We start from the raw sequence: 21,004 nt of genomic DNA, 5'->3' as shown, positions 1-21,004 counted from the left end.
AATAATAATATATGAGAAAATATTAAATAAATTAATTAAATAAAATGTGAGAATGTGAGAAAATTTGAGATGAAAGAAAAAGGCAAGTTCCCATACCGGGAGTCGAACCCGGGCCGCCTGGGTGAAAACCAGGAATCCTAACCGCTAGACCATATGGGACGATGGCGCTTTCTGGTGGAAACTTCAGCTTAAATAATGAGTGCGAACCGACCATATCGAAAATTTACTTGGGCGAAATTATGATTGTTTCTATGCCATAATCATGAATGTTTCCAAACTGTGTGGATAAAGCTATATTTTATTTTCAATTTTTGCCATCCATGTTGGATTTTTTAATTTATATCCTATCTTTATATCGTCTTTTTATTTTTACAGATGAATATATTCCATAACTCAACCGACAGGAACCGATTATTTCATAAAAAACAGAAATTGTCACTGATATTTCTCTTCATGTCTCAGATATTATCACAAACTTTTCCATTTTGAGCAATTTCAGAAATATTTGTCCACCCAAAGGGAAATTTCTTTTTATTGTGTCATTTTTAACAATTAAACCTATTATTCGTCTTGTTATTTTTATAAAATGAATGTTTGGAGTAATAATTTACTGCTTTTCTGCGTTTTACTTTATTTAAGCCGAATTAAAGCGTCATCAGGCTGCGACTGCCGTGACGTCATCAGCGTCGGACCGTGTTGTGGTTCTTGAAATGAGGGGAAACTTCCCCCTTTAGCCCGGATTTTATATAAAAACCTCCTCCTTTCTTGACTCCAAACACGCAAAATGTAAGTAACGATCCACCCTCCCGCGTGTTCACCCTCGTTTTACGTAACGCGCGCGCTCCGTTTATGAAGAAAACCTTCGAGTTAGCCGCGTTAGCTTAGCATTAGCTTCCCTAATGTGTATTAATTTCTTTGTTTTCTTATTTTATAAGGGCGGATTACTGGAAATCTCAACCCCGGAAGTTTTGCCAGTACTGCAAATGCTGGATTGCAGACAACAAACCTGTAAGTACAACCAGAAATTATTTTTTTTTTATCTCTTCATAGAATATGGGTAAAATTTGAATAATTATTTGATTTTTTTTTTCATTTCAAAACACTTATTTAATAAAATAACAGAAATTCTCCTCATCTGTGAGATGATGTTACATGTTGAGCAATTTAAAGAATATTTGTACAACCGGAAGTGAAATTTCTTTTTGCTTCTTCATTTTTAACCATTAAATTTAAGTTGTTTTTTTTATTTATTTTTTTTTATTGTATTTAAAAAAAGATAGATCTTTATTATCACTATCAAATGGGAGGCGGGAGAACAGGAGGGGGCCCAGGACGCATCCCTGTGGTGTCCCGTGTTAGAAAGTCATGTTAGAAAGTCACACCCAGTGAGCCGCCAGGCCCAGGCTGATCAGTGTGTTGACCAGTTTTTGGGGCAGAGCAGTATTAAAGCATTAAGGTTTTGATCACAGCATCTTCTGTTGACCGGTTTGTCCGATAAGAACATTGGTGTTGGTCGATATCAGCAGGGACGGCAGAACTGATGTGAGACATAATCAATATAATATTTTTTTTTAATAGCATTTAAACCTGCAAGCAGAACCTGAAATTATACTATACATATATATATATATATATATATATATATATATATATATATATATATATATATATGTATATATATATATATATATATATATATATATATATATATATATTTATACAATATTTTAATGTATAAAGTTCAAATAATTATTTCAATTACATTTATTTCTAAAATTAGTGTTCACTTCATGTGATAATCATGAATGTTTTCACAATAGATCCACATTTTTTCTGGCTATGCTGATTTTTTTTTATTATTATTATTTATTATATTTTTAATAAACAGAACAAGAAATTATGTTTTGAAATAAAAATCGATAAATATTATTTTTTTAATTTTTTAAATCTATTTTTAGTAGCATTCAAACCTGTAAGTATAACTACAAATTCTATTTTTATTTAAATAAAAAATGTATACATATTATTTTTTTGAAACCTTAAAGTAGAACCAGTAATTTTTTTATATAAAATGTATAAGTGTTATATTTTTTTAATCCTTTTTTAAAAATCTATTTCTGAATACCATTTAAAATTGTAAGTAAAGCCAGAAATTCAATTTTTTTCGTAGAACCAGAAATTCTATACTTTTTTGATATAAAATGTATACATTTTATTTTTTAAATTATATCTTTTTTTATCTATTTTTGAATAGTATTTAATCCTGTAAGTAGAACCAGACATAATATAAATAAATATATATATATATATATATATATATATATATATATATATGTATATATATATATATATATATATATATATATATATATATATACTTTTTTTTTTTTTTTAAATTAACAAATGTATAAGCATATTTATTTTCAATGTCTTCAGAGCATAGAGTTCCATGAGCGAGGGAAGAACCATAAAGAGAACGTGGCGGCGAAGATCTCCGAGGTGAGCTGGCACGGATCTGACGACTGGCGGCGGAGATAAAGGCGGCGCCGGCCTCTGATTGGCCGGCTGTGCCACCGGTATCTCTCTTCTTCTTCTGCAGATTAAAAAGAAGAGCGTGGACAAGGCCAAGCAGGAGCGGCGGATGTGTAAACAGTTCGCCGCCATGGAGGAGGCGGCCATGAAGGCGTACGAGGAGGACCTGAAGAGGATGGAGATGGAGGCCCGAGGTGGGCAATCGAACGAGGAGGAGGAGGGTGACACTTTTTAAAAATGAGTTTTAATAACTGTGTGTGTGTGTGTGTGTGTGTGTCAGGGTTGAGTTCACCGATTTTGGCGCCAGAGAAGGAGGAGGAGACGCCGCCGGCGGAGGAGACGGCGCCGCCGCCACCACAGGAGAAGAAGCCGAAGAAGAAGAAAGAGGAGAAGAGGAAGAAGAAGGAGGAGGAGGAGGAGGTGTGGGTGGAGGGACAGTCGGACGAGGGACACCTGTACTACTACAACACCCGGACGGGAGGTGAGGCCAGGACGCTGCAGGTTTGGAAAAGGATGTCCGTTTCCATGGAAACAGCGGGCATGTTTCAGGAAGTAGGTGGAGAAAAGATTTGTTTCTAAAGGAATGGTGTAGGGGAGACAGAGGGTGTAAGGTGCGCTTCTGTGGGATTGATCCAGCATTCAAGACGGGCGTCGGTACGAACACAGGAGCAGGATTATTGCTCTTCAGGATTGCTTTTATTCTCGGGTGCCCGTGTTCACCAAGCAGTGAAACTGTAATAATGAACAAATTAAGTTCGTCGAAAATACTTCATTGAATGGCGAACAGTGCAAACATATAGGTAAATAAACACCTCCCACCTGGATGCGCGGGTGTGGAAAACGAGCGCTCCCACAAATGCATGAGGTGGAAGTAACGCCATTGAATAACAGAGAATATCGCATATAGATACAGTAACACCACCCGCCTGGACTGCGCAGGGGTAGAAAGAAGAGTGAAACTAACGCCGCCTGCCGCAGTGTGGGTGAGCAAATCGAGCGCTCCCACTGGCACAAACATCTCTTACACAAATGGTTTAAAAATGAGGCCTGTTTCCATGGAAACGGCTGAAAATTTTCAAATGAAGACGTGTTGTTTCAGAAAAGTTTTGCCTTTCCAGAGAAATGTTTTGAAAATGGTGTCTGTTTCCATGGAAATGGCAGAAATGTTTCAGGAAGAGGCAGAGAAAAGTTTTGCGTTTATAAAGGAATATTTTGAAAACTGTGTTCGTTTCCATGGAAACGGCAGAAAAGTTTCAGGTGAAGACACGTCGAAAAATGTAGTGTATTGAATATGATGTCTGTTGCCGTGGAAATGGAAGATTTGATTCAAGATAAGACTAGAGATGTGCCAATTTACGATATAATTGCGATTTAAGAGATTGCACAGCCGAGATGATCATATCACGTCATCTACAAGATATCGTCTGTTTCATTTGGAGACGAGCCCGTTACTGAAACAAACAGCTATTGATTTTACCCAAAGTGTCAAATCCTCTGCAGCAAAATGTACAACAAACCACCACAAAAGTCCCACATCCATAGAAAACCCCTGAAGTGATTTTATGCCAGGATGATAAAAACAAGGCTTTAACGCGTTCGGCCCAACGGACACTGTACCGCCCCCCTCAGCGCACCTCCCGACACAAAACGCAACAGAATCAGAGATCCGTCTGCTCCACCCCAACATATTGGGCCTCATATGAAACTAGAAAAGCTGCTCTTTACGGCGACACCAGGCAGAATCTTCTCTGAGCCGACCGCCTCCCGTCAGCAGCAAAACAAACCCAAAACCGATCTTTACATTTCACAGCCAGCGCCTCAGATTGCACGTTTCTCACACAGTTCGCACCAAACACATGTTTTATTTCCTTACCGTTTGTGGTCATTTTCCATCTATCCAGGCTCTCCTCTGACCAAAATTAACTTCGTAATCCTCTGCAGTAGTGACAGCGCGTCATGCGCCTGAATGTTACTGTCGCCATCTTGTGGGCTTGTCGTTAATCTTTGGAGTTTAAATAAAGTTTGTTGACATTCTGCGTCGAGCGAGCATTCAGCCGATATGATACACGTGACTGAGGCATCATCCAGCTGGGAGACTTCTTTTAGCGTAACCGCACGAGCGCTGCCGCCATCTTGGTTCTAAGACGCAGCAGTGCGCACTGCAGAGCGAGACACACGCGAATGGCAATAAGTGATTGTTTCTGAGATATTTGGCAAATTTTTATTCGGAAACATGCACATTTATCTTCATTGTGCGTTTCTACAGCTCATTGCACATTGTTTTAGTTTTTTTTCTTGATGTGTTTACATGTTGCAAAGGGGATTTTTTTCTGTTTTCCCTGTTATATAATTAGCTATTTTTGTATAGATTTTATTATTATAAATATATTTCAGTTGGAAACTAAATGTTATGGCTCAGTCATTTATTAAAAAGTATTTTATACTGTCCACAATACTGTGCACAATTATAAGTTTCTGCACAAAAACTGTGCAGACACAGATAATATAGTGGCTAAATATCAGAGCCAAAGGCTGTATTGCATATATACAGACTCCTGTAGTGGGAATTAAAAGTATTTTAAATTCACATTCCTTTCAAATAAGTTATAAACCCATTTATTATAGTTTGGTACAGGTTGGTCTCCACATGGCCAAATGAAGGGTTCTCCTGGTACTATCCAAACTCAACACTATAAAATCTGTGTGCTTTGTGCTGATCTCATGAAACCTGGTCCAGTTGTAGTCCAGGAGCTGCTGAATGCAGTCAGTAGCAGCTTTATGCCTGCTTCATTGTTATCATGGTGTTTTTCAATATGGAATCTGGAAAAAAAAATAGGCAAGAGTAAAAGTTTCATTTTTTCCCTCTATCAAAATGTGCTCAGGCGTGTTAAAATTCACAGTGTTGTTGACAGATGTTGATAGATTTGAGTGTTTTTGGGCAGTTTCAATAGTATTAAAATCAGCGCACCAATATCGTGATAATATCGGGAATCGTGATATTTTGGGCCACCGATATCGTGATATCAAATGTTCATATCGACACATGCCTAGATAAGACGCATTGTTTCAGAAAAGTTTTGAAAGCGTCTGTTTCCATGGAAACAGCAGAAACATTCTCTCTCTCTCTCTCTCTCTCTCTCTCTCTCTCTCTCTCTCTCTCTCTCTCTCTCCTCAGAGTCTCGCTGGGACCGACCGGAGGGCTCCATCAGATCCGTGGTGAACCAGCAGAACCAGCAGTTCCAGCAGTACCAGCAGGGGGCGGTCCGTACCGCGGTCTGCACCGTAACGTCTCCCGGTTGTTTCCTACAGCCGCCTCACGGTGTTGTTTCCTCTCCAGAGCTCCGCTGGCTCCTCGGGCTCTCCCTGGATGGAGGCCGTCAGTCCTGAAGGCTACACCTACTACTACAACACCCAGACTGGAGGTGGAGCCCTTTTTTAATTTATTAATTAATTAATTTATTTATCATATGTTATTGTAGATATGTATGTATTTTCTATTCTGTCATTTCTTTTGTATTATTACATTTTACATATTTGGATATTTGTGTATTTATATGTTTGATATACTTACTGTATATAATTATATTTATTATATTTAATTTATATTTATTTATTATAGTAGATTATATATGTATATATTTGCGTATTTATATTTAAACATTTATATTTTATTTATTATATTTTATATATTTGGATATTTATGCATTCCATAAGATTTTAGATATTTATATCATGTGTATTTATATTTATATATGATATATGTATTTGTATTTATATATGTTTTATTTATTCATTATTAGATTTTATATATGTATATACTTATGCGTTTATATTTATATATGTTGTATTCTATTTTGTTTATCATATTAGATTTGAGATATTTATATACTTATGCATTTATATTTCGATATTTTATATTCTGTTAGATTTATTTTTTTAATACTGAAGTATTTATAGCAATGTTATATATATTCTGTTATTATTATAATTATATTTATTTGTGATATTTGTTATTATTTATTGTCCATTAATGTACTGACTGGCTGTGAATCTTCTGGTCCAATCAGAATCCAGCTGGGAGAAGCCTCCTGGCTTCCCCTCCGGCGAGGAGCCTCTTCCTCCGGGGACGCTCCCGGAGGGGGCGGAGCTCCCTGGGCAGGGGGCGGGGCTACCCGTGGAAAACCAGGAAGTCCCCGACGAGTCCGTCCAGCAGAGCAGCGCTCCCAAAATCAGCTTCAGGGTGAGGAGGAGGAGCCTGGAGGTCAGGAGGAGGTCACCTGGTGGTTACTGTGACTGTTACTGTCTGTTCCAGAAGAGAAAGGCTGAAACCGAGGAGGCAGGAAAACAAGAAGAAGAAGAAGAAGAGGAGGGGGGAAAAGCAGGCGATCTGGTCAGCGCCGACACCACCAAAGAAGAAGAGACGAGAGGTGAGAGAGACGACAGCGACCTCATGAGATGATATGGATCGTTATACTGCTGTCAGTAAGACAACATCCTGATATACTGATTGAAATATTGACATATTTAAATATTGCTACATTGGTATATTTATATATTGAACTATTGATATATTTAAATATTAATATATTGAAATATTGATGGATATGAATCACTATACTGGTGTCAATAAGACAAGATCCTGAAATCGACAGTCGCTCAGATGGTAGAGCGGGTCGTCGAAGGTTGGCGGTTCGATCCCCGCTCCCGCAGGCGTAAAACTGTCTTTGTGTCCTTGGGCAAGACACTTCACCCACCTTGCCTAGTATGAAAGTAGTGTGAGAGTGAATGGTTGGTGGTGGTTGGAGGGGCTGATGGCGCAGATTGGCAGCTGTGGCTACAGTAGTAGTTTACCACCACCCAGTATGGTGTGAATGAATAATGCAATGTAAAACGTCTTTGAGTGTCCAGAAAAGCGTGATATAAAACCAATGCATTATTATTATTATTATTATTATTATTATTATTATTATTATTATTATTATTATTATAAATATTGATATATTGACATATTGATATATCGAAATATTGACATATTTATATGTTGATTAATCAGGTTACAAACTGTTGAGATACATTGATGTGTTGATCTATCAGGTTATATATATCAGGTGATATATTGATCTATCAGGTTACAGAGTATTGTGATATATTGATACATCGTGTAGGTTTTCCCAATAAAAGCCTATCTCTGTTGTGATCCTGGAGTCTGTGGCTGACGCGTCTTCATCCAAAGAAAAGCTGCTTTCAGTGATGAGCTTTTTACAGGTTTATTTGCACAAAAAATAATAAACCAATGATACATAATTCCATAACGCAAAAAAGTTCTTTTCCATTTCTTATATTCACCTAGTTCAACATGGTATGGATAAACAGTCCTCGGTTCACGGTCAGAAAACTGTGAGACTCCAGCCTCCCCTAGTGGCTCAGCACCGAAACTACAGCGTCACAACTAGGACAAACCTCTTAAAGCAAAAGACACAATATATTCATCCTACTTAAATTACTCCATAAACATACATTATGTGCTGTAATTCTCCTAAAATAAAACTTATACTTAATGATCATTCAAATAAGAATTCAAAACACAGTTTTCCCTGTTCCAATAACATCAAATCTTGAACTGAATATTTAACATAAATATGTACATGTGGCCCCTACATATCGGTTCACAGAGTATGGTGATGTATTGATGTATCGATATATTCCCCCCAGCGGACTCAGAGCAGAACCCTCCAGAGCAGGCCTCGGTCCAGAGCTCAGCAGCAGATCCTGGACAGACGGAGGTGAAGGAGCCAGAGGTGAAGATTCAGGTGAAGCGGCGTCGAACCGTCAACCCGTACGGAGCCTGGGAGAAGATCAAGGAGGAGAAGGATCCATAGTGAGTCCCTGAACACCCTCTGCTTCGTTAACCTCATGTTCAATAGCGTGTTTATTCATCAGTCCAAACAGGAAGTGGGTTTAAATTCAATCAATCAGACTGACAGACCTCCATAATTAATCCTATTAACACAACACTTTTAACTGTTTAGATTCTGAGATTAATCACAGTTAACTACGGATGTTTTGAGATTAATCAAGATTAGTATTAGTAAAAAAAGTATTCTGAGTTTACTATGTATATTTTGCTATTATTTTCCGTTAGTTATGGATTTCATGTGATTAATCTGAACTATTAATATTCTGTGATGGTGTGATTAATTAATGGATTTTCTGTGATGAATCAGAAGTAATTAATGGAAAGTCTGCAATTTATGGATTTTCTCTGATAAATCAAACTATGAACATTTTGTGATTAAATATCGATATTATATGATTCATGTTATATTTTGATAAATATGACATATTTGATAAGTGATTAATTGCTATCAAATTAGGATGTGCTGCTATTAATCCAAAGTCACTTGATATTCTGCAGTTAATTATGGATATTATGCAATTGATTACATTTAACTCTGGATATCCTGTGATTTGACAGAATTAACTTCATATCATGTGATTAATTGTTATTAACTGTGGATATTCTGTTATTAATCAGAGTGAACTATTGATATTCTGCAAATAATTGATCAAATGTGGATATTCCATGATTAAATATGAATATTCTGCAATTCATTGCAATTAACTATGGATGCTCTGATTAATTGTGATGAAGCATGAATTTTTCTGTGACGAATTGCAAGTAACTATTGATATTCTGCAATTAATTACAATAAAATATGGATATTATGTAATTAATTACTTTTAACTCTGGATATCCTGTGATTAATCAGAAGTAACTTGATATTCTGTGATTAATTGTTAATACGTTTGGATACTCTGCAATTAATCAGACGTAGCTATGATATTGTGATTAATTGCAATTAAATATGTATATTAGGCAATTAATTGCTTTTAACTCTGAAGTAAATTGATGTTGTGTGATTTTATGTGATTAACTATTAATATTATGTGATTAATTCCCATTAAATTAGGATATTCTGCAACTTATTGGAAGTAACTTTATATTATGCAATTAATTGATTAAACATGGATTTTCTGTGATTAAAAATTAATAGTCTCTGATTAATTGCGATCGCCTATGGGTATTCTGTGATTAATTATGGATTTTTTGTGATTAATTATGGATTTCCTGTGATTAATTGCAAATAACGGAATATTCTGTAAATTTTTACAATTAAATATGGATATTTTGCAGTTAATTGCAATTAACGATGGATATTCTGTATTTTCTTAGTACCTAGGTTTTAATAGTGTGATTAATCTTGATTAATTGTGATTAATCAGCTCCAGCGTGGACCTGCAGCTGCCCCCGGCAGCGGAGCCGCCCCCCGGCCCCCCCGCCCTGCCGCCGGAGCCCCGGCCCCGCTTCAAGGAGCGAGTCATCACGTCGCTAGGCAACCAGGAGGAGGAGGAGGAGGGGGCGGGGCCGGCCGGCGGCGGGGAGCCGGCAACCTTCAGGAAGAGCCGGGCGCTCAACGGCAGAGGCAGGAGGCTGCGGCAGCGAGACGACGACAACTGACCGAGAAATAAAGAGATTTTCTAAAAGAACGGTGTTGTTTATCAGACCGCCTGTAGGGGGAGACGAGAGAAATAACTACACACTGACACGCAAAAAGTTGTTTGGTGCTGTTTCCATGGAGACGGAGCGTTTTCACAAATTAGCATTTTACCCCGTTTCCACGGAGATGCAGTGTTTTTCAAAAAGTTGCGTCTTATCCCATTTTCATGGAGACTGTTTTCAAAAAGTTGCAATTTCACCCTGTTTCCATGGAGGCGGAGTGTTTTCAAAAAAAATTTCTTCCATTTACTATGTAGGTGGAATCCAAGTTTTTGGAAAGATTGCATTTACTTCGCCTCCATGGAAAATAAGTCAGGGTACTTTTTAAAAGTTGTTCTGCCCTGTTTCCATGGAAACAGGTATAGAATTTTTCTTAATTTCCACAGAGACGGAGCGATTTTCAAAATCCTGCTGGCCCTGGGAATGAGCGCTCTAGTCTGTGTACAACTTTAGATCGAATTAACCAACAGAAAGAGGAAGCGGAAAGGAGCTTGAGAGCGGAGGACCGGGATGTGACATTATACAACTTACAACTAGAAAATTTAATGAATAAAAATTAAAAAAACAAAAAAAATTTGAATAAAATAAAACCAGAAAATTCCAGAGGAAATTTTTCAAAGTGCTTTTGCCTCATCTGCCGGTCTACCATCGCAATACCAAAGAAGGGAAGTGTGGAGCGGTGTTTTCGGACTGTTCATGGAAAACGCGACACCGACTTCCCGCCGAAAAGCGAGCAGAGAAAGAGAAAGGTGAAGGAAATAAAATCCCAGCAGTCATTTTTCACACAACATACATCAAAAGTGAAAGCCGCCACCGAAGCATCGTTCCAGTTGAGGCCTGTGAAGCCGTGAAGCCGTGGCTGAGGATTTAATGCGGCAAATGTGGAAGGACGTCGGAGATTCTGAGTGTTTCTCGCTGCAGCTGTGTAAATCTACTGATGTGAGTGACACAGCCCAGATGCGCGTTTTAATTCGTATGGTGTTTAGTGATATCACTGCTAAAGAAGAGCTATTAACAGTACTTCCCATGAAAGAACAGCCGCGAGCAGAGGACATATTTCAGACTTCATCGAGAAAACTCAGCTCCCAGTGCACAAACTGGTGTCTATCGCCACAGATGGAGCCCCTGCAATGGGTGGGCGTGTGCAGGCAGGACGATGCGTTCCCAGACTTTTTGAGTTACCATTGCATAATCCACCAACAACATGGATGTGGCAACGAAGATTGCCCGTTCTGTTCAAAGACGGTTAGTCCGTGCACATCTGGAGAAGGCTGACTGCGACCACGCTGAGCGGTGTATCGTGTATCTGGACATGCAGAACACACGCAACTAAATGATAGCCAGTGGCTGTTAGACGTGCCGTTTTTAACCGATCTGACAAACTTGTAGAATGATCTTGATCTTGAGCTGCAAGGAAAAGGCACAACGGTGACCAATATGATCAGCTCTGTTGACGCCTCCAAACCAAAGATGCAACATTTCTCCTCAAAGCTGCAGCGCCATGATTTGGTAAACTTCCAGAACCTGGCGTCAGAGCTGGAGACGCAAGAGATGGCCTGTGAGCAACTTGACAGCGCACGCTACACGGAGTAGATCGACAGCTGTCTGTCAGAGTTTGACAAACGCTTTCAAGACTTGTCTTTGCTTGAGCCAGTCGCTACATCCATGTGCTATCCTTTACATCAACATACACTGTATATACAAAGACTCCTCAACACATTTGAAAATAATTAGATGTTTTGCATCTTTGTGGTGGGTAGATCATTTCGACTTGGTCATTTTAGAAGTAGCTTACATGCTGAAAAAGTGTGAGCACCCTGTTCTAAACAGTCACCGAGTCTCCGAATGACACGACGGCACGGAGTGTTTCCATTCCTAGATCTGCCAGTGGATCCCATCCGGTGCGGAGTTCCTGAAGGTCTGCATCGGTCAGAATGAACTGGTTTGGAGGAACGGTGACTCTCTCTGGCCAGTCCACCCTCCCAGTACCAGTTCCTCGTCCTTCAGCAGGTCCCTCTTGTCCTTCTCCAAACACACTCTGCATGGCAGTAGAGGTCTGGCCCTGCCGTTCCAGGCAGCCTTGAACGAAGATCTGGTGGTTCCACTGGTCCACGAAGCTTGCGAGTTCCCTGTTCAGTCTTGGGAGGACCACATAGTGGAGAGCAAACGTGTGTCTTTCATTGTCCATGTCCATTATATACGGTGGCCCTGAGGTGCAAAACACAAACGCAAAAGAGAAAACACAACACACAACGCCAAATCAGAAAACACAACACAAAAAGAGAAAACGGAAAACGGGTGACATCAGTCGTCGCTGATTGGACGAAAGAACTGGTCCGTCCTTTGAACCGGAAAGACGTGTTTTCAAAACATGAGCACCACAAATGATGAGGTATGTGCTGTATGAAGGCTATTTAAAGGGGATGTTGATCGGCCGGTTTTGCTCATTCGTATTTAATTTCTAGCCCCCCTAGAAGACCTATACAGGATAAACGGCACTGAAAGCTTCTTAGATCTGTGTCTTTTACTGCGCCTCTTCCTTGCTTTTCCTCCTTCCTCTGAAAACACTCTGTTCAGTTGACTCCATCCCAGTCTCATCCATGTGCACATCCCACTCACTGTGATTGGTCACACCCACTTTGCCAGTACGGAAGTGGAGATAACTGTTGCCATAACAGCTGTTTGTGAAATGGCACATTCTTCAGAAATCCAGCCTTAACTTTTAAACATATTGTGCCTCTTCTGTGTAATCACTTCCATTTAATTTCGCGTTGCGTTCAAGGACCTCCTCGGCGGTGTGGCACATTCAAAGACAGTTGGTGACGACTGCTGGCTCTCCTCTGTGACTCAGACGTGTAAACAGCTGATTGTAAAAATATTTATTTGCGCCTACAGTGTTTCCTGCAGGATAAAAGTTTAGCCAGGGGGGAACGTGCGTTACCGAGCGCGGGGGAGCGATGCCGAGCAGTGCACTGCTCACACGGAGTGTCCAAGTGGCCGTCGCTGCTGCTGCTCCGAGTTGCGCAACTGCTAATTAGCCGCAGACGCAGCGCCATTTTTTTTAATTTATTTTTTTCCTGTCAGTTGTCCGGGCGCTGCAGAATTTAGCGCGGGCCGGGCGCCCGGACTGAAAAGGTCTGGCAGAAACCCTTATGAGACGATTGTATTTTCACTGACCTGCTGCAGCGACGCTGCTCTGATAATAAACATGCTACGTCCTGGTGTAGCATACTGTGCTGTTATGCTAGGATAGCTCCGATGCACCACAGACATGCTGCACTATGTTTTCGTTTCAACTTGTAGTGATCCCACACTTTGCGTCCCAAAACGCTTACTGTTATTATTATTATGATAGAAAACATTCACCCGCTTGCCCCGTGTGGCAGATAACCCTGCTATTTACTCGCCAAACAGAAAATTCATCTGCCGTTTGAGGCTGTTAATTTCGGACGTTGGTGGTAATTGTAACTTTTTTGCACTATTCCCCGATCAGCTGATGATTTCTTCGAGCACCCAACCTTACCATCTAAAATAACTTTTATAGCTAACACAGAATAAACACAGGACACTGAAAAGTAATAACTTACCGCTTGCAAAACAGTGCCATGCAAAATGCCGTCGGCAGACAAAGACTGGAGGATTTGTCTTCTTCTGACCCGGAAAAAGAAATAATTTCCACTGCTGCCTGGCGATTCGTCTTCAGGAAAGCCAAATAAAACTGCCTTTCCAGGATATCCAAATAAACATTTTCTGGGAGCCATGTTCTCTGGAACTAACACCAACACACACACACCAGGCACAGAGAAGGCAGGGCCGGGTCTGAGCATGACCATATAAGGAAGCCCGGATCACATCTACGTCACAACGGTCCGGCTTGAAAAAAACTCAGTGAAACAGGCAGAACTGTTTTCAGGGCTTGCGGGCAAAGACATGAACCGCATTACTCGACACTTTGGTGTTGTTTCACATTGGTATCAGACTAATAGTGTTTACAGGTTTAAAAAAGAGTTTCACTGATCAACGTCCCCTTTAAGTAAAAGTACAGACTTGAAAATCTACTCATAAAAGTACAAGTAACTCCCAAAAAACTACTTAATTACAGTAATCTGATTTTGCATTTGTAATTAATTACTTCCACCTCTGCATTGGAAGCCAGATCTTTCTCAAAGTTACTGATTCACTACTGTTGTGATAATCATATGTTATACATTATGATTTCTCTATGATGCTTTTGTTAAGATGTGTCCACATTTAAAGTGTTATTTGTATGTAAGCTTCTTTGAGCTCTTGTAAAAGCACATTATTATATATATATATATATATATATATATATATATATATATATATATATATATATATATATATATATATATATATATATACACACCTGGGGATGCATTATGATAAATAATATATATATATATATATATATATATATATATATATATATATATATATATATATATATATATATATATATATATATATATATACAATGGGGGAAATAAGTATTGAACACAGCATGGGAAAGCTGTATAGTTTGTCAAGGAAAGGCACCATACCATCTCACACCTGAAAGTAATTAGTCTTTGTACTTCCTATAAGTGCAAACCAACATCAGCTGGGTTAGTGCTAATTGATGGCCCTATAAACAGGTTGTTTTTTCACCAAGTAGTCAAACAAGACACATCTCATGATGGGTAAAAGCAAGGAGCTCTCTCAAGACCTTCGCAGCCTGATTGTTGCTCAGCATCAGAATGGAACTGGTTACAGACTTATCTCAAAGAATCTGAGTATTCCAGTAAGCACCGTTGGGGCCATTATCCGCAAGTGGAAGAAGCATCACCTTATCATCAACAGGCCGCGCACAGGAGCTCCTCGCAAGATTTCTGACCAGGGAGTCAGAAAGATGGTCAGAAGAGTTCTCAAAGAGCCAAGGACCACCCGGAAAGCACTCCAGCAAGACATGGAGGCAGCAGGTACAAGTGTTACAGAGAAAACGATAGGCAATGCACTCCACCGCCATGGCCTCTATGGACGCTCAGCCCGCAAGACTCTGTTCCTCAAAAAAAGGCATGTTGAAGCTCGTCTAAAGTTTGCTAAACAGCATCTGGATAAGCCTGTGGAATACTGGGAGAATGTTGTCTGGTCAGATGAGACCAAAATTGAACTTTTTGGCTGTCATACTACACACCATGTTTGGAGGAGAAATGGCACTGCACATCACCCAAATAACACTATACCAACAGTGAAGTTTGGTGGTGGAAACATCATGGCATGGGGTTGTTTCTCATCTCGTGGTACTGGCAGACTTCATATAATTGAAGGAGCAATGAATGGAAACATCTATCGGCAAATTCTTGAGATGAACCTCCTGCCATCCACCAGGATGATGAAGATGAGACGGGGCTGGACCTTTCAACAGGACAACAATCCGAAGCACACGGCAAAGTTGACTCTCGAATGGTTTAAAAAAAAAGAAAATCAATGTGTTAGAATGGCCCAGTCAATCACCTGACTTAAATCCGATCGAACATTTGTGGAAAGAACTAAAGATAAGGGTTCACCAGAGGGCACCAAAGAATATTCAGGATTTGAAGACAATCTGTGCGGAGGAATGGGCAAAAATCACACCTGAGCAGTGTGGGCGATTAGTTCATACATACAACAAGCGTCTGGAAGCAGTCATTGCAAACAAAGGCTTCTCCACAAAGTATTAAACGAGTCTCAGATAGTGTGTTCAATACTTTTTTCCTGTGTTATTGCACTTAATTCCACATAATCACTATTTATGGATTTGAATGTTGTGATTTCTTTTCATGTGTGGATTATTTGAGTTAATACCAGTGTCTGGAAGAAATGTCACATGAATTGCATCTTTGGAAATAAATGTAATGACAAAACAGTTAATGCGTTCAATACTTATTTCCCCCATTGTATGTATATATATTATTTATCATAATGCATCCCCAGGTCTCAGATTTGGATGAACTTGTTTGGAGACCTAAGAGACTCTGGAGTCTTCAATGGCAGCCACGGACACAAGTGCTTACAGCAAGACCTGGATGAGTGTGTGAACCTATGGAACAAGCACCGGATTCCACCAAGCACACACGCATCATGTCCAGGAGGGATTCCCAATGAACTGTATGTCTTGCCTCACAGGTAGTAATGATCATCATATACATTACAAAAAATGCAAGGTGTTGTGGTATAGCCTAAACTGGGATGTATTTGAACAGTTGTACATGTTGGTATTTACCTTATTCAGCCCCGCCCATTTTCCAAGGGGCGGGACTTCCTGTTTTGAGTAGCACTTCCGGTAGCACAGTAGTGGTGGTGTTTTCAACTGAGAAAGTGATGTGGGAAGAAACGAAAACCTCTTTAAAAAACAGAAATGGATGGAGTCTGCCTCATCCGCGACTTATTACAGAGTGGGGGGATGACATGAACAAGTGGTCACAGGTCATGTATAGCGATATTTTCAACCATTTCGTGTTGTCTCTTGGCGTGGATGGCTCAGCTATGAGGAATTATAAGAGCACTGAAGAATATCAGTATTTGGACAGCGGTAAAGTCGCCTCTGTTTTCTCACATCAAGAACGGGAATATACATTCCTTAAAGCCAGTGGCGGACCGTGCATTTCACACTAAGGCCTTCAGAACAGATCTGCCTGAACCAATCCAAACCAATCCTCTCAATAACTATTTTATGTCTATAAAAATATCTTATTAAACTGATATGCATATAAAGAATTGTTGCACAGCAGATAGATACTTGTGCAGCCAGAATAAATGCCTTTGCTGAAGTGCACAATTCTCCTACTACATCTGTGCACATACAATGAGCATCAACAACTTAATAAAACAGCAATATTATTTAGGAAAAGAGGAACATTTTACTCACCAAAATCCCGATTGTTTGTAAACAAAATACATCCTCCTTTCCTTCCTCAAAAAGAGTTCAACTGCTCTGTCATATAGATTATCCGTGTGTTTCAGTTCCATAAAGCCAGGGCTGAAAGTCCAGCTTCTCCTGTGGTATTTCTGGCATAAGTTTTATTTCTCTTCAGGTCTTCTTCTTCTTCTTCTTCTTCTTCTTCTTCTTCTTCTTCTTCTTCTTCTTTGGAATAATTGCGGGTGGCGACCAGCGACTTAGGTGCATACCGCCCCCTACTGTATCTCTTGGTGAATGTAAATCAGAGGGCCTGGATCTGCTGTTGTTAGTGTAGCTAGCGAGAAGGCGCTGAGTCGCCAACTCGAATTCTGATTGGTTGAAGCAGCTGTCTGTTTGACGCTTTACTTTACTTTACTGGGCTATCAGAACAGACTGTGAAGGCCTCAGGCAGATTTCTTTTACCCTCGCAACAGATGATGCCTGAAATCTGATTGGTTAAATGATTTAATATGAAAAAAACATGTCTGGAAGCAGCGCAACCACGGGAAAACTATGAAAGGAACTGGAACATACCGTTTGGAATCATTTATTAATTATTTATGGACAAAATATAATTTACATCAGTCTTTAATTCAGATACTTTTTAGGCCAGCAGAGAAGGCTTTGCAGGCCCTGACGGCCCACCACTGCTTAAAGCTAATGTCAGCCCGAGTCAGGCTTGTGCCTCCCCACACATGGCGTGGGTGTTGGTGACAGCTGATGGAGTGGTGGAGACCACTCCTGTGTTGCTGGGTTGGGACGGTCCTGCAGTCACGCTGCAGCCATATTATGGAAGGTATGTTGATTTGAAAAAAACTTAATTTGATTAATGAATATACGATGTTACAGATTTTTGGACGTTTTCAGGACTCTACATTAATTATCTATAAATGTTATACATAAACACATACAGCGAGACACAACAGCTAAAACCATTGACAGCCTACCCGTTTCATGGTTTATGTTGCTCCAGGAGGCCTGATTTGTGCTGACTGCAAAAATCTTGCTAGTTATTTTTCTGTCAATGTATTGGGTTACATTAGCTCATTAAAAAACAAAAAAATGTTTTATTAGTAGAATAGGACAGGCACATAAGAAATACATTTCAAGTAGGGGTGCAACGGTTTCAAATTTTGGTGTACGGTTATAGTGTGAGAAAAAAACCACAGTTTTACCGTTTTATGTTTATTATTATTATTAGAAGCTCCAGAAAAACGCGAGCAAAATTCTTGATTATGCAAATACATATCAGGGTTTCCGCGAGGCCTTTTCAGTCCGGGGCCCTGCCCGTGCTAAATTGTGCAGCGCCCGGACAACCGAGAAAAAGAAGAAGAAAAAAAAACTCTCCGACGATCGAACACGGGAAGCGTTAGCAGCTTTAGCACCACAGCACCATGTGCTGCCCCCCCCCCCCCCCCCCCAAACTTTTTTTCGGCAGTAAACACTGAACATGCAGTGTTTTATGCCATTTTATGCGGTAAAATTGCGGTCACTTTTGTCGGATTGAGTTTCATCTGCCTGCTCAGCGACGTCTGCCATTAGCTCATTCCACTAGCCATGGTGGCTACGTTAGCATAGAGCACAGAGCCCGGTTAGCTGAGCTCGTTTCTCCCAAGCTTCGTGGGCTGCAGCTCCTGTCTGTGACACAAACAAAGGTTCCCGTCTATTTTAATGCGTTTTGCAAACACTGTTTCTCTTTTTCTCTCTGTATCTCCTAGTCTACTTGTCTGTGGTCTGTTCTCATACATCTGTGTGCTGTTGTGGTCCGCCCGCTAAGTAGGAAACAAAGTGAGAAAGAGAGAGGAAAAGGGAGCATTTTGGCTGCATTTTGCGCCACACGGGAGTCTAAATTGACGGACTGTTGTGGGCGGAAATAACCGGTGTTGCCGAACGTCTGCGGTTATATAACCGTGACATTTAAAACCGGGGTTAAAAGTAAAACCGGTTAACTGCTGCACCCCTAATTTCAAGACTGTTTAATTTTTCTCTAAACAAGGATTTTATGCTGCAGTTGTTCAGTTTAATTCATAACTATTTCCTTTTATGCACTGTTTATTTTGTCCTGGAACAGATAACTTGGTTTTTGCTCTTTCTGGAACAGTAGCAGCTACTGAACTGACGACCTTTTGTGAGTATGTTGTCTAACCTCTGATTGATACCATGGAGTAAGGTAAGTAATGGCAGGTAAGTAAACATGCCATTGTAACGTTCAGACAACAAACTCAGTTCCATACTAATCTACAGTTTAAGGTAAGTGTCTGCAACTATAACTATCTCCCAATAAAGTGAACCTCTATTTGTTTGTACACATAGCTTGTGGTTAACAGCTGGTAAGTACACTGAACTCACATCACAAATTGGCCTTGGTGCCTTTTAAAATGCACCTTTTTTATAGCAATCAAAAAAAATGCCACAAACAGCTGTATACAGGCATCTTAAGTTCATTCAGTCTAATCACTTTTAAGCCTGAAAACTGCATATTAAGGTACAGTATTCCTTAAAACAAACAAACAAACAAATCATGTATTTGCCATGAGCACAGTAAAATATGCTTTGTTTGTTCGGTGGAGGATACAGTGTCCAGTGGCCTCACTGGTTTCATCCTGCACTGAGCAGCAGAGGCAGTGGAATGAAGGGACACAGCGGAACATCGAGCCAGAGCAGGTCAGAGACGTCTCCTTCGCCCACCATCAGCCTTCTGACAGCTTTAGTGGAGATGCTCAACCCAACAAGGTACGTCTACCCCTACCCTGGTCTGTCACACACAAGAGGAGCTCCAAGAAGGAGACTTTGGCTGTCAAGAGGCTGGAGGAGTGTGGACATCCTGCTCAGCGTGAAGGGACTGAGCTGTGTACCCAGCAGCCCCGGCTGTCAGCAAGTCCAGATGGAGGTCTGGAGTCTGGAGACCTCCTGGAGGTGAAACGCCCCTTCCTCAAGGACAATGAGACTCTTGAGTCCCTTTCTGTGAGCCGCAGGGACGACTTGAAACAGGTGGATGGATCCCCCAGCTTCAGGAGAAGGGTCCCCAGGGTTTCTTCCTGCAGGTTCAGCTTGGCCTGTTCTGCACGGGGCTGAGAGGATGCAGGCTTCTGATCTGGAGCCCCTCCCAGCAGGCCATTCTCCATCTTCCTTTTGATGAGGATTTCTGTATCTGTGCTCGTCTCAAGTATTTTTATTTCAAATCTTTCCTTCCCTTTGTTGCTGCTGAGCAGCAGGAAGGTCGCTTGGTGCTTTGAGAGCGTTGTGTATTGTTATAGTTCGTGCTGGTATCTGAAGCTGTGGGTGTGCAGGTGTGCGTGTTGATATGAAGCGGTGGGAGGTAAAAAGCAAAAGTACAAGTAACGAGTAAAAAATTCCTTTTCCAGTACATTTTATGTTGGTCACCTTGTATTTCTTGTTATTACATTTTAAAGCCTGTATCTGATCATTTTACTGCACTGCGTTGTTTAATGGCTTCAAAGGAAAATCATTTTCAACATATTTATGTACCGTACAAGATGAGGTCTGTGGTTCGTCCTGGTTCAGCCATTGTAAAGTCCTGGTTTAGAGTCGGTGTTATTCCTGGTTTAGACACGATTTTAATCTGGGTTGAATTCTAAAATCTTGAATCTGTGTGAAATAGCTTTTTCCTCATGAAATATTTTTGAAAATTGATCCTTTACTTCAGTAGAACTTTAAACCTGATACTTTGCACTACATTTATTGTTGCTGTATTTGTACTTGTTACTCAGTTAAGAAAAGTTAATACTTTGTTCACGACCAGTGGTTTGTTTTTGACAGGAACCATTAGAAGGGGCACAATAGATGTCAGGGAAAATCCTGAAAATATGAGTATTGGAATGCTTGGCCTTGTTTACACATTATTCAGGTGGACCAGGTGTAATTTAATACTTTGCTTTGTCAGGTAGAGAAGATTTTCTTTAATGGCTCCTCTTCCTCCCAACGTTTTGGACATAAGCCTGGTTTCAGCTGATGTT

The 21,004-nt window shown here is 40.2% G+C and overlaps 1 protein-coding gene and 1 non-coding gene across 2 annotated transcripts; one reads left to right on the top strand and one right to left on the bottom strand.

Annotated features, from left to right (window-relative positions):
* Positions 1 to 87: 87 nt before the first annotated feature.
* trnae-uuc (transfer RNA glutamic acid (anticodon UUC)) lies at positions 88 to 159 on the bottom strand. The gene has a single exon. It is a non-coding gene; the product is annotated as a tRNA-Glu (tRNA).
* A 505-nt stretch (positions 160 to 664) lies between these two features.
* wbp4 (WW domain binding protein 4) lies at positions 665 to 10,071 on the top strand. Its single transcript, XM_030085991.1, has 11 exons — positions 665 to 786; positions 936 to 1,008; positions 2,437 to 2,499; positions 2,600 to 2,726; positions 2,813 to 3,013; positions 5,708 to 5,793; positions 5,870 to 5,954; positions 6,600 to 6,772; positions 6,845 to 6,959; positions 8,245 to 8,410; positions 9,817 to 10,071. Coding segments are annotated over exons 1-11 (1,326 nt in total). The 5' UTR covers positions 665 to 784; the 3' UTR covers positions 10,052 to 10,071.
* Positions 10,072 to 21,004: the final 10,933 nt, after the last annotated feature.

The sequence above is a fragment of the Salarias fasciatus genome, assembly GCF_902148845.1.
Source record: "Salarias fasciatus chromosome 23 unlocalized genomic scaffold, fSalaFa1.1 super_scaffold_20, whole genome shotgun sequence".
Classification (NCBI taxonomy): Eukaryota; Metazoa; Chordata; class Actinopteri; order Blenniiformes; family Blenniidae; genus Salarias; species Salarias fasciatus.
Note: the sequence above shows the minus strand (reverse complement) of the source record. Positions and strands in the feature narration are given on the sequence as shown.

Bases quoted from the DNA above. Each gene is read 5' to 3' on its own strand.
- wbp4 (XM_030085991.1), top strand. The intron at 5,955-6,599 runs GTGGAGCCCTTT...TGGTCCAATCAG, and splicing joins CTACAACACCCAGACTGGAG to AATCCAGCTGGGAGAAGCCT. The intron at 8,411-9,816 runs GTGAGTCCCTGA...GTGATTAATCAG, and splicing joins AAGGAGGAGAAGGATCCATA to CTCCAGCGTGGACCTGCAGC.